Below are 14,102 nucleotides of genomic sequence, written 5' to 3'. Positions count from 1 at the left end.
TGATAATCCCTCAACTTTTCATGCAGCGCCATCATCAGGTTGAATTCCGAACTGCAAAACCTATTCCATGACATTCCCATTAGCATTAACTGAACTTTCTGTTTATTGTTAATAAGAAAGTTTTAACACGCTAAAATTAGGACGGTTAACTTCATAACTGCAAAACGCTGACATGTTGGCACAGTCACTGTTTACATTTACAACATTTACCATGATGTTAGAATTCCTACAGCTGAGCAGGAAAAGTCCTGTTTGAAATAATCGGATTTGCCATGTAACTTTTATAATAGGATATAGTAATAAATGGCAAAATGTTATGTGATTACATTTTTTTTAAATCAGCAACATAATTTGAAAGCTTCAAACAATGACCAAAAAGGCTAACCACTGATTTGTTTCACCACTTTGTCTTCACCAGAGCGCCTAAAGTGCTGATCCAACACTTCTATACCTGCAGTGAGGAGAAGCCTCTTGAGGAGGCACCAAGGAGCTGGGTCCACTCCCTGGGTAGACACAGACAGAATACTCCAGATTAACTAGTTTTCCTAATGTCTCCTCTCTGGCCAAGTGTCTTTCAGAGGGCTGAGAGGCAAACAGGCCCCGGTGAAAGACTCACTCTCCATTAGTGGAGGTAAACGGCTCTTCTGTGAGCAACCGGCTAAAGCGAGGCGGGATAAAAGGCCTCTCACCACACACTTCTTCAGGCAGATTAGAGAGGTGACTCTTGTCTCGAGGATGTTAATGTTTATACGCGCACAGGGGAGCACTCTACCGTAGGAACCTCAGCGGTCTCACTGCTACGTTTATCGCCAGGAATTCACAAGGTTCTGTTTCGTCAGCAATGACACAGCTAATGAACATGCATTTCATTCTACGTTCAATCATCCTGCATTAAGCCGTTTTTGTTTGCATACCTTGAACTGCAATTGTATTATAACATTGTATCATTATATTCAATGTTGAGGAAATTGGATTAGAATAATTGTAAGTACACCATGGAGCTCTGTTACGTGTTTAGGTGCTGCAACTATTATTCTATTATTATTCTTGAATAAAATGATAATAGCAGAATTTCAGAAAACTTAAAAAAATAGAAGGTATGAAAGTAAAGATGGTTTCAATAATTATGTAGTAGATGGGGGGGGAAAAAGCTGCGCCTCATGGCAGGCTCGTTGCTTCCTTGCCAGCTACAAGCGGCTGATTGCATTTCACCCGAGAAGTAAATACTACATGCTCAGTTACCAGGTGAAATCAAGCAGGCAGATGTGTCGGCAGCCTCAGTAGACACTCGCTGGACCCTGCCTGCGTCTGCCGGTGACACAGACGTTCTAGCCAAGTCAGCTGCTGCTGATCCATGTTGCTGAGCAGGTATAGGTGTGTATGTGTCTGAGAGAGAGAGAGAGAGAGAGAGAGAGAGAGAGAGAGAGATGGAAAGAAAAAACAAACATTAGTAACAACAAATTTTGTTTACTTTTCAAGAAAATAGAGACGTAAGGCTAAAAGATTTCTTAAAGCAATACGATAACTTCAGCTTTCTACTGACACGCTGCAGCCTCCATCCGGCCTGTTTCTGGTGAACAGTGTGGAAAGCAAGAGAGCAGCAGAGCTATGTTTGCCGGGGAAGGGGTGAGAACACAATAACCCTCCTTCCAAGGGTCTGTAACCAAACACTCTAATAAAGTCCCTGCCTGCAAATAAAGAGCCACTGCGCAGCTCGACTTACAACAACAGGGACGGCATTATACAACAAGGTGCCCCTCCACGGAGTCCTCGAGAGGGACAAGCACGGCACAATGTCAAATATTGATGACCCCATTACACCCTGGATTCTTTTCATTGGCAGCGCATCTCCTGGTGCTATGGTCTTGTGTATCTTTTGAGTTTCTTAGCAGGCAGTTTCGTTTGAGCGATTCAGCTTGTTCACTGACAAAGAGTCAGAACGATAACGCCATCATATTTCACCGACCTATTGGACGTTGTGATATGAAGATAAGACAACTTAAATATAATGTTTACAATGTGTATTGTTGTGTTTTAAATGATTAACCATTTCTTTTAAATCATCAAAATATCAGATTGTTTGATCTCTTTTCCAATGATATGTTGGCCAAGACTGGAGTGATGGAGTATGTTTAAACGAGCAGTTGATCATTAACATAAAAACCAACCAGCGACCACTCTTAATGGTCGACCAGAGACTGGAGCAGATATAATTAAATAATACCAACACAAACCAAATGGATCAAATATTAAGCACACTAAAAATGTAACAATGTCATATTGACTGGACTTTCGCTGTAAACACTTTGTCTTTATTGTGTCAATAGTTCCATCCAGCTAAAGAAGGAGCCTCTCTTTGCGGATTTCAGGCCTCCCCGTTGTTTGAGGTTGTGACCCCTCTTTTTAGTTTTCCCGGGGCTTCTGGGTTAATGAAGTAACAACAAACTGGGCCTGCGGCTAATTTGGAGTGGCACTTCCTGGCCCCACCTGTCTGCACCGAGACGTATTTCATTTTCTCTTATCTCTGCCTCGGTCATGTGGCTTTCCGCATGGACGCCCATGTCTCCCCCAGTTGCACGGCTAATGGAAACTTCGTTAATGTCATTAATCTGCAGACCAGGACATGAACCAAACACGTTTAACCTTTCTGGGCATGCCCGTGCCACCGTAGCTGTAGTGACTGTCCACACGCTGTTGGACTTGTGGCTCGCTGTGACGTGTAATAATATGCGATTCCTCCTCCCCGCATGAATTGAAGCCACTATAAAGCTGAGCTGCTGGAACACGGGACTAGAATCCAACAGCAAGATTCATAAATAAATGTACATTCGGTCATTTTCTTTTTATTTGTCGGCTGGTACTAGAGTTTCATCAGGATAAGTACTCGATAACGAATGCGTTCTGATTTCCCGCATCACTCCATTTTCACTAAATATCTCTCTTTCCTAATCAGCCTCACTTGACTGAACGGGTGTTTATAGATGACAGCACTCTCACTTCCACCATGCACATTTAAACAATGGTAACGTCAAAAGACTACTTAATGACTAATCAGGTGGCTGTGATTCATGCCTCATTCAAAGCCCCTTATTCACACATTCCACCGGCTCCATCAATGGACACTCCCAGCCCCACATGTCATATACTTTCATTCATAAAGAAGAAAACAACGAGAGGGGGGAGAGGGCTTGGAGGAGAAGAAGAAAAAAAAAAGGACTCTCTCTTGTAGGATGGGTAACCCAGGGGACATTTTCTTTTGTGTGGCGCTCAGCTTATGGGGCCAAATGCCAGCAGGCTTACCTCCACACTGTCTGTCTGTGTGTGTCCCCCTTTCCTTTGCACACAGTAATTAGGAGGATCTTAATGGAGAGGGGGTTTATTAGTGTCTGAGGAAGGCTTTAAACGTCACTTTAATTAAGGGGGATTCGGCAGACAGCTTGTGTGGCGATGTCACCCATTTTATAAAATCCTTGTTTGGGCACAACAGAAAAATAGAAGTGGGTCTTTAAAAGGAAAGGGAAAAAAAGCGTTCCAGAGGAAGGGTCGTCTAGACCCGCGGTCAGCGACAGAATAGATAGTCTGACCCTGGCTGAGCGATGACGACGGTCATTATCTGTCAAGAAATTCCAAATGTGTGCATACGGGGAGAAAACCAACCGGCCTTCAAGTAGAAAAAAAAAGCTGCCAAACAAGCCGCGTGTCCCTCTGGAACTGTTGAAAGATAACCTCACTGCTAAAAGTTAGGGGATATGGGGCGGGGGTGGGGGGGGGGATTAATTTATTCTTAGCATATCCTATGGCTGTTCATGCAGGATATAAAATCCTAGATTATTTCCTGCTTGGTTAACCCGCATCCGGCCAGTCGCTCTCACAAAGGCATTCTAATGTTGCCATTAGTTATGCTCCTCTGGTGGCCAAAAGATTGATCCCACAGACTTGGAATGTAATAAATGTGTACATGAATGGCAGAGGGAGATAACACGTTCGCACCAGACAGTGAGAGTGCTGCAACACGATTGAAAGGGGGTGATTAATGAGGCCATATTTGTAAATAACCTCAACACTAAATTCAGCATTCAATTCTTCAATAGTAGTTAATTTATCTTGACCTTTTTCTTTTTATCGTAATTTTATTATCAAGCTACAATAGCCACTGAGAACTTGAATTAGTTTTTAAAAAAACACACACACACACACACACGTGTCAGGTGTGTTGTCAATTATTAAGTACCTCAATAAAGATTTGTCAGATGTCAGTTGAAAAAAGAGAAAATTAGGAGTAAGCTTTTCAGTAAAAAAAAAAAAACAGGAAAACAACAGAAAAGATCAAATGTACTCACTCATAAAAGCTGGTGTTGCCACAAACATCACGGCGCCATAAAAGTCTTCCACAATAACTGCAGCTGCCTGCAGAGGGGATCTGATAATGGGCCCGAGGGGAAGCGACAGCGTGCTTAGGGACCTGGGATTGTCTGGAAGACGGATAAGAAGACACAGGAGCAGGTTATCAGCGAGTTTATGAGGTGTCACTCCGCTCAAACCCTCACCTGTTCTGCAGGACATTCACAAGCAGGCAGGCTGTTAATCATGTAGGGATCTGGCTCTTATGTATTATATCAAATGTAAATGTATTTTACAACCTTTGGAACTAGTTCTCATAGACTACAGACTAATAATTTATTTTGACGTAATTAACGCGTTTCTAAAGAGAACAACTGACTATGGTACGATACATCATTGACATAACTTCAAGACTTACTATAACACCAAGATTCCCACTGTAAAGCCATGTGACATTCTCTTCAAGAAAAAGCCTCATGTCTAACACGGAGGAAAATTGACGCTGTGCTTGAAAACACATGAAAACATCTCAGAGCAGGCTCCTGGGGCTCACAGGAAATACAGTGTAACGCTGTTAGAGGAGGACATTGTCAAACTTACATGCCTAGATGTTGTACTTGTTACTTTGAGGTTCAGGCTGGATTATCTAAGTGTCACAATTACCTAATAAGCATCAACCATTCAACAAAGCAGTGATTTTTCTCAAAACCTCTTTCTTAAAATCTTTCATATGTTCTTATGCAATGTTTCTTAAAAGATTTTCATACAAAGCAATGGATTTTTTTTAGAATGAATTTGCTTCATGACAATAATAATAATGATAATAACAATACTACTGTGCAGTGAGAGGGCATCTTGACTGGCTGAGATAAATGGCAGCTGACCTGGGTGTACATGGAGCTGATGTGCCTTGTGGCACCACTGGACAGGTACTCTAAAAACACTTCCTGTGTAGGGGGGGGGGGGGGGGGGGGCAGTGAGAACGCCTCCCCTAAGGCCTCGCTGAGAGAAAGTCACAACACAAAGCTTTTTGTAGCCAATAGATAGAACAGCCGAGACCGCAACCTCTTATCCTTATCACTTATGAATGCTATTTTCTACTTGTTTGCTTTATTTTAAAAATACACCGACTGCCTCATTCACTTATGTAATCACACAGAATGAATGAGATTGAGTTGGAAAGGAGAAATTGCATTTTCCAAAATGAAATCCCTCTAAATTAAAAGATCTTTTCCAATGACTTCATCCATACATGATAACAATCACCACATCATGAATAATAAGCATAGACTTTGTTATCATCTTTAAGCAGCTTTCCACTGTACACTAATGTATAGGAAATGTATGCTTACTGAAATGTTTAATTGCTAAATTTTTCTAAAAACTTTTGTCATACCACTCGCAGCATTTTGATGTTTAGTTTTACATGGAAAAACACAGTTTCACGACATGCTTCAATGTGCACACGACAAAGCCACTAAAATGGAGAAGTATGTTCCCTCTCCATCACAAAAAAAGAAATAAACAGCCCAACTGTAGACTGCTTGGGTACGTTCACCAGATTTTTTATCATTATGCTTTCACCCACATAAATGATCAAAACAAATGACACTCTCTGCGCAAAGAAGAAACGGAGCCCACAAAAGGGAGTTTGACAGCCATTTCCACAACAGATGTTTTTACAGAGGGGTGTCTTCTCTCCGCTGAGCAGTCTCACACATGAGAGACCCCCAAAAGCTTCAGAGAAACGTCCAGAAAACCAACATGTAAATTTGTAACTGCCATGTCTCCGACGAGCAGGCCCGCGCCAAATTTGTCTCTTTAGGAATAAAAAAAAACAAAAAAACAACAACAACAAGAGACCGCTACAAAAGGGACGCCCAGACACGAGGAATAGAGGAACGGGCGGAGGAACAGAAATAGAACCACGACATCTGAAAAAGACAACAGACAACATCGTTATGTGTTATCATGAAAAGATAAGTCCCTATTGATCCGGGTCGTGGGCAAAGGCTGCACTATTGACAGGAAGACGGAATACGTCGCAGGGGCAATATTTCACACATTCGGCCTGTTCACTCAATCACTGTGAGAGGGTGTTTTTCCAGGGCTGTATATAATAACACATGTGCTCTTTATTTCCTTCAGATCAATGGTAATGCGAGGGAGGCCACACAAGATGGATGCCACGGGCAGGTTAACCTATCGACTGCTGAACAGAGACACGCGGACCAACACAAGGGAGACCGACCCATTTCCTGAGAGGAGCCGAAGCCGGCAGCCATCTGTTGTGCCTCGTGACGCCTAACAAAACTTTTGTTACCGCAAACCGGCGAGTAAAACATCAAACATTGTTCACCGTGCACTTTTAGAGACATATACATCAAAATATATATTTCTCTATTTCTTTCTGGATTCAATATGAAATAGTTCAATTTGGTGTGAGACAATTGATGCAGGCCTCATGGTCCACACGTCCTGTCCAAGGCTCCTGAAAAGTTGGAGTGGAGGGGAAAGGGGGCAGTGGACGTCCCGGAGGCGGACGGGAGGACACGGGACACCAGGACAACCAGCCAGCTCATCTCATGCACCGGGGGCCCATTCAAATCACTCAAATCAACCTGCAGCTCTTTGTACATTTTCAACAATAAAAAAAAAGCAATACGGATCAAATTTTATTATCAACATCCGAACTTTGACTTTACAAATCCTGTATTAACTGTGGTGAGCTAATGTAGACAATGACGCCTTGGATCACACCTTCAAGACCAAGCAGAGAGGTGAAATGATGAAGTCTTAGATTGGATTTGGAGGTGAGTTATAATTGTTAAAGAGGCCTTATATTGTAAAAGTTTCAATTAATTAAACTGTAATGTGCTTGAATTCACTCTGTAAATGCACCCTTTGTAACGCTTTAGAAAGAAATGTTAAGTGTTTAACATTTTTAACAAATTCTCTCTCCAAATTATGTGCAGATCCCATCACAGGTGATTCAACTGAAAGGATCAGATAATTTTGTGCCTTTCTATTGTGGATGCAATGCTCCACATTCAGTAAGAAAATACAATTAAATCTAAATATGAAGCCACTCTGGCTGAACTGCAAGTGGAACGCTAATAGAATAATACTGCTTCGACAGACAGCTCCCAGGATTATTGTCTAAAGTTGGGTAAAGGGTAATTAATTTGGCAGGAAATCATTCAGTGTTTTGGTGACTCTGATGAGAATTGTGATCTTTTTTTTTTCTCTCTTTCTCGCTCAGACATCCCCGACGCCAACCCCCAGCCCCCATTGTCTGTGTGAAAATGGAAATCTGTGCCACCAGTACAATATCCACATTATGTGCCCTGCCTCCACATTGTTGCATGACATGCTTGATTGTACCCCGGCATATAGGAACGGAAATGTGTAAACATACCATTAGCACATATTACGGTTTGTCCTCCTCTAACTTATTAATGTGCAATGTATGACTTTGTACGCTTTTTTAAATGAATTCTTCCATGTTTGAATCAAACACCTCTTAGACATTTTGTGAAGCAGCTGAAAATCAGAAGGAAAAGCATTCATTTGCTAATTCGTTTGTGCTTTGGACAAAATATGCTCATTTCAAAATAAGGGTTAACACATTTTATAAGAATATATTTATAAATGTTTTACCCTCACATTGATTCATACAATAATCACAAAGCTTTTCTGTCAAAAACGTTTTAACTCAACCCTGCTAGACATTGTTTGTGCCTCCCTGAAATGCAATTGCTATTATTAACATTGCTTGAGGCTAAAGGTCCAATACATGCCTTGCTATAATTGAAGGTTTATGACATTTGTATACAATGTTTTGACGTATTGCGCGTGTTTATGTTATACAATGATTATACAGCCGAATGCCTGGCCGTCTCTCAGACTTATTGTTTCATGTAATACAGTTAAAAGGGTTTGGGACCAAAACAAATGGCCCAAAAGAAGAGTTTTTCTAAATGAAGCTAAATTCACCTCAGAACCCCCCTATTTTCATTGAGAATTAAAATTTCACAAAGCCATGAACTGCTTAACCACAGCGTGCACAAAGACGTGGAGCCTCTGCTCCAAAAGACATTGAAAAGTACCAAACATCAACGACTGTTGCGATCCGAATTGTTGCTCCCTGATCGGATCAATCGGCAAAATCAACCACCTACTTCCACAGAAACACGAGATCCTGGCACAAAACCAAAGTCACGCTCCAGAATGTTATTGGTGAGCTCCACACGCAGCCCGTGTGCTTTGACCTCTTTTGAAAACCTCAGTAAGAGTCTTTCACCCCCGAGAGATGCCGTGAGCTGATATTCACAGCAGAGCTCTAGAGTTCTGTTTCTGCTGGAAGAAGTCCAGGGCAAACCATCTCTGAGGGACGTGCTTGAGCACCTGCTGTCACCAATAACTCAATGCTGCCACCTTCTGTTTGGGGAACCTTTCAAAAGAAGAAGGAAAAAGAGAAAAGAGCTCTGTTCCAGCTTCAGTGGGTCTGTCAGCACAAGTTCATATTTACCACTGAACTCTGCATTTGCGGAGATGAAAAACATGATTAAACAGGAACCAGGGTGGCCCTTGGATCATTAACTATTGATTTGGGCTAAATTTGACAGTGTAGTCAAGAATTGGCTCTGGATACGAAAAGTGTAAGCGAATACTGCCTGAAGCGCCGGTATGTGTTGTGTGGGGTCTGCAGGGAAAACCCCAGAAGCTCTCCTGAGCTGCAGATTCAGCGCGCTCTCCTCGGATACCTCAGCTGTCTAGCCATGAGCTCAGAGTTGAAACAGAGTTCAGCCAAGTTGAGAATTGTTCTCGCTCGTTTTATCCGCCCCGTGTACCATATTTCCCCCGTGAAATACTACAGCCCGCCGAGAGATACTGCCAAGGGAGTAGGGAGACAATTGAATTGGCATTAATGATTCACAGCTACATATCTGCTATAATACCAACACAGGCCGAGGTAACCGAGAGCAGGATCTGATGACATCATTGATGTTGCCTCAGATAACACCTTGATCATCAACTATGTATGGATCTGGTAAAAGATATGAGATAATGTCCGAGTGAGAGTACAATGTTTACTGGCCCAATGTAGGCTCGAGTGATGTTCAGACAGGAAGGCTCACAGAAAGCTTCCCTCTTTATTGAGGGAAGAATCTAGCTCAAACATGTTGGCCACAACAGCCTTAATTTGATGACAGCTGAAATACATTAAGAAGATTTTAATGTTCTACAAAAGTTGTTTTTTTAACCTTGAACAGCTGTTGGTCGTATTAGAGCTACATGTGTTTCTCATGCAGCATTGAACTGCCGTAAAAATGTATTGTGGCGCTTTTTTACTATTTGTCTTTTCATGTTATAATATATCCACATTACATTACATTATAAAGGCAAAGAGAAAATGGCTTTCAAGCTACTAACCGTGGTCGTGATGGCTCACAGACTTCTTTAAATTGAATTTAGAAGAGCATTTAATAATTACTTTATTTTTCAATTAATCTGATATTAATATATAGCATTTTTCATTAGTAACAAATTAGTTGATTGTTTTTTACATTTTTGTCAATTTTTGGACCAATCAATGATTCAAAGACCTATTTTAACATATTGCTCCAAAACCAAACGTGATTCAGTTTGAAATGATTTAAAACACATAACGGAACATCCTTACTTGGAGAACAAGCAATGTCTGGGCATTTTTTCTAGAAACGGAATTAAATTATTGGTCAGTACCAAAATTATTCATCAGCAAATTCAAAAAGTTCTTCTGGATTATGCTTCAATTGTGAATAAATCTTGCAGGAATCATACAGGTATTTGACCAGTTAGATTAGTGGGTAATGAAATTAATAGACTAGTGATTGAATGATTAAAATCCGTCATTATAAATCCGTCAGTGTTTAATCTCAGCTGAACCGGTGTAGGCTTATGGCTCTTTTTAAGTATGCACGCCCTCCTTGTAGGGCTCAGCGAAGCTTTTTTTCCGATCCGCGTCAAACATTTAGAGCCGTTCTGCACACATGGCTACTAGACAGTCACAACATCACATCTGCATGCAGCCACGCTGCGTACGATCAGCGGAAATGACGTACCAATGTTTTGAATCGCGCTAACAAGTAGCACGGATACCACTGTACGTCCCTAAATACAGTGGGGGAAAACACCTCGCTTCATGTCCCCATAACACCTGCCGCCGTAAGTTTTGACCCAGGTTTTTTAAGCCAAGTCAAAGTTGTTGTGACGCATTGACGGAGATGGTTTTGGCATGACGCGTTAGCTAGCCAGCAGCCGCTGTTTGCTAACGGAAACCCACGCTAGTGCTAACATTAGCTAGCTAACAACCTAAAAAACCGTTACGCTAGCTAGCTCTTACTGCTAGTTGATCAATAACCTTCCTAATGTTAGGCAACAACACTACCGGCAGAAAGGATATCATATTAGCGGCACGTGGCGCGAAAAGTGCTATTTTAATAACCAGATAGCGTCAACATTAAGTACAGTGCAGCTGTTGTGACGTTACCTTAATATCAATTAACTTCCTTTACGCCCTCGTCGAGTTTTATGTTTGTATCTGTACAAACTGCCGGACCTGAATGTTTGCAGAAAAGAAATCTACTAACTGTGAGAAGTTGATGTAACTTCAGGTCGTAAAAGTCTCTCCCACCGCGTCAGCGTGAGACGCCGCAGCACGTTTTTTTTTTTTTTTTTTTTACCAGCGAGCTTTCGTAACGAGCACTTTTGTAACATTTCCACGTTGGGTCTGAACCCGATGAGGTCATTTAGGTCACGGCATTCGGTAGATGTCAACTACCGTAAGTCCAACGCTTAGACGCCGCGTTTTTCCTCTCCACAGCACAGCAGGAGAACGCCATGGACCTCCACAAGATCATCCACAGCGCGCTGCAGGACTTCATCCAGGCTTACATTCCGGATGCCGATCTCAGGTCAGTGATTCCTCACCATTTAGCATCGTTGCATATGGATTCCAGTTCGCTCTTTTTTGTAAAGTAACCTTATTCTTTCTTCTTTTTTTTACAACTCAATGCAGCACCCTGGACGATGTTCTTCTGTCTTACATCACCGGAGTCCTGGAGGATCTCGGCTCTCAGCACAGTGTGGAGGAGAACTTTGACGTTGAGGTCTTTGCCGAGATGTTGGAAGCTTACATACCTGGATTTGCAGAAATTGATAGGTAAACATACACAAAAAAACAAATTTCATCTGTTCTGATTGTACAGTAATTTGTTGTTATCACAAAAAAACAACTTCATTTTCCAGCGTCAAGGTCTGTGAGATGATGTTCAATCTGGCATCCAAACTAGCCAGCGCCCGGACCTCAGGTAGTAATGAATTATCTCTAACACATGCACACTGTGTCACTCTAGCTATTTCCACAAGGTTTCTTTTTAATGATACCAAAAGCATATTTTAGTACTTTAGTACTTTATTGGGCTGTGCTGCCCATTTTCCATGTAGATCATCGCGTTAAATAGGTATATATAATGTATGTATAGGACCCTGTGCTGATATGCTTCCTTATGAACTGTTGAAGAAACTGTTGAGCCCAAGGCGAGGACGGAAGGGAATGCCCTGAAACTCACCACCCAGCCCTGCGAACCGCCACCAGGGAAAACGCAGTGCCTTAAAACACAATCAGAGGGCGCCACTGCCAAGGTAATCGTTTCAGCCTACAGCAGCACTTAAACGCCCTTTCTTTAAGTATTTTAATTACCACGATTGAATGAATTCAGGTCATGTGTCATTTCTGCGACAGCCGTAGTTCAGATTAATCAAAGTGCGAGCTAATTACGAGCGTGCATGTGTCCAGCTACCAGTGTCCGAGTGGGAGTCCCAGGAGCAGCACCTGCTAGAGATGTTTCCCAAGTGTGGTCTGTCTGAGGCTCGCAGCGCCCTGTCCATCGCCAAAGGAGACATGGGGGAGGCCGTGCGCCTTATCATCGAGGGCGACGTCCAACTCAGCCCGTCTCCCCACAACGTGGGTCTAACTGCTGCACACAAATGATCTGTGTGTGTGTGTGCGTTACAGTCTGATTTGATGGTGTCCTGTGCCTTCAGGTGAACCAGGAGAAGAGTCTTTCCTCGCGAGCAGACAAGAACCTTAAAGAGAGCATCCTTGAGAAGTGAGTGGGATTGCTTTTGGTCCTGGTAAAGCACAGCTGGCCTCACTTTGTTGTTTCCACATGAATGACTATTGTTGTTTCCATAGGTACATGCTGGTAGATAGGGAGGAGGACAAGAAAACCCACCGGCCTGTCGCCCCCAAAGATGTGAGCTATACTCTCTCAATTCACCATGTAAATACTATCATGCACGATATGTACATTCTATGTGTTTCATGCAATACAACTTGGATTCTGGTGTGGTTTTTACAGCCTCCAAAGAAGCTTGTTCGGTACCACGGTAACCAGGTGGTAACCACAAAAGGAGAGCGATATCAGCTGGTGAAGAAAGAGGAAGCAGAGGACCTGAAAAAGACGTATGTCAACCTCAAGCCTGCACGAAAGTATAGATTCCATTGATGACACTCGTTGTGAGAGCAGAAACTGAAAATATGGTTTACACTTTTATTTTATTTATTAAGGCCTAAATGGTTCTTTTTTCCTAGTTAAGGAACATATTTTTAAGTGTCAGTGGCTTATTTGTTATAACCATCTCATGCCTTGGTTAAATCATTGGATTAGGTTTGGTTCACTTTACAGCTTTCAACATTTAGTGATGTTTTAGTGAGGTGGTTGAAGCCTTGTTTCTGTAACAGCCTCTTTTTGCCATCTCAGCGTGTCCGTTGTTCATCGGGTTGGGTTTACGTCATACGTTATATATTCCTTTTAATATCCCAACAGACAATATCTTCCTAATCATGAAGAGAATTTCATCATAATCATGACGATGTGCAGATGAATCAATGGTCTTTCTGTTAATCTCGTGGTGCGGTAGATTCTTCTGGCGTTTTATATTATACATTTTTCTTGAATTTTTAAAATGGAAAACCACTTTATCTAAATGAAACATAACTGACGTGGCACAAAATCATCCAGAATTGAGATTTGTTTGCCTGTGGCTAACCATCAATTAATTAGTAAAAGATTTTGTTCAGCACAACAAATGAAGTTCTCAAGAATACGTACCATTAAAGCACTCCATTTCTTGCCGTGATAAATTGGATAACTGGTTGACTCATAAAAGTTGAGCAAAAATGCTGCAGTTGAACTTGATTTTCAAGTTCATTCCCACAGCGTTCTCTTTATTTTTGATATAGATGTTTAGATTTACAAAGTCTCTGATCATGTATTTATTGTGAAGAGGTGCTTTCAGGGCCTCTATGTATAAAAGTGTTACCAAAGTGGTCCTATATCATGTTCTTGTTCATCTCACTACTGTTTTGAATTTTGCTTTGCTTGTAGTTGTGGAATCTATTACAATTGGATTCTTATTTGTTGTATATTATGATGAAGGTGTTTTTTTCCAACAAATATATACTGTGGTTTAGAAGTGTTTCCCTTTGCATACATCTTTAAAAACTATAAGCAATTGTTTTGGATGGCGAAAAGTTTTTTTTGTTTTTCAACTGTTGAAGAGATATTACTAACTATTATCAATGTCGTTAATTACCAGGTGAAGCTGTTTAGTTTTAACCCTGTGCTTTGAGAAACCGCTGATGCACAATTTGTAGTAAACACTCATTTTTGTAGATCTTTCATGTTGGATTCTTTGAATTTTTCACTCAT

At 41.5% G+C, this 14,102-nt stretch overlaps 1 protein-coding gene and 1 long non-coding RNA gene across 4 annotated transcripts; one reads left to right on the top strand and one right to left on the bottom strand.

Moving 5' to 3' along the window:
* Positions 1–390: 390 nt before the first annotated feature.
* On the bottom strand, positions 391–11,203 carry LOC119213877 (uncharacterized). The gene is made up of 3 exons (XR_005119912.2): positions 10,877–11,203; positions 4,341–4,472; positions 391–1,386 (listed from the first exon to the last, which is right to left on the bottom strand). It is a non-coding gene; the product is annotated as an uncharacterized LOC119213877 (long non-coding RNA).
* cuedc2 (CUE domain containing 2) lies at positions 10,380–14,072 on the top strand. 3 transcript variants are annotated; one of them, XM_037465072.2, is made up of 9 exons: positions 10,380–10,551; positions 11,215–11,300; positions 11,405–11,548; positions 11,635–11,699; positions 11,909–12,030; positions 12,185–12,352; positions 12,433–12,497; positions 12,584–12,644; positions 12,750–14,072. In XM_037465072.2, exons 2-9 carry the CDS (start codon positions 11,227–11,229, stop codon positions 12,894–12,896), a joined length of 846 nt encoding a protein of 281 aa, XP_037320969.1. In that variant the 5' UTR covers positions 10,380–10,551; positions 11,215–11,226; the 3' UTR covers positions 12,897–14,072. The 3 variants fall into 3 exon arrangements, with proteins under 3 accessions (XP_037320969.1, XP_037320968.1, XP_037320970.1); XM_037465071.2 differs by having other exon boundaries at positions 10,381–10,551; positions 11,210–11,300; XM_037465073.2 differs by having other exon boundaries at positions 10,384–10,551; positions 11,210–11,300; positions 11,635–11,696.
* Positions 14,073–14,102: the final 30 nt, after the last annotated feature.

This window comes from Pungitius pungitius, chromosome 13 (genome assembly GCF_949316345.1).
Source record: "Pungitius pungitius chromosome 13, fPunPun2.1, whole genome shotgun sequence".
In the NCBI taxonomy this organism is placed as follows: domain Eukaryota; kingdom Metazoa; phylum Chordata; class Actinopteri; order Perciformes; family Gasterosteidae; genus Pungitius; species Pungitius pungitius.
This window is presented reverse-complemented; position numbering and strand designations above follow the sequence as displayed.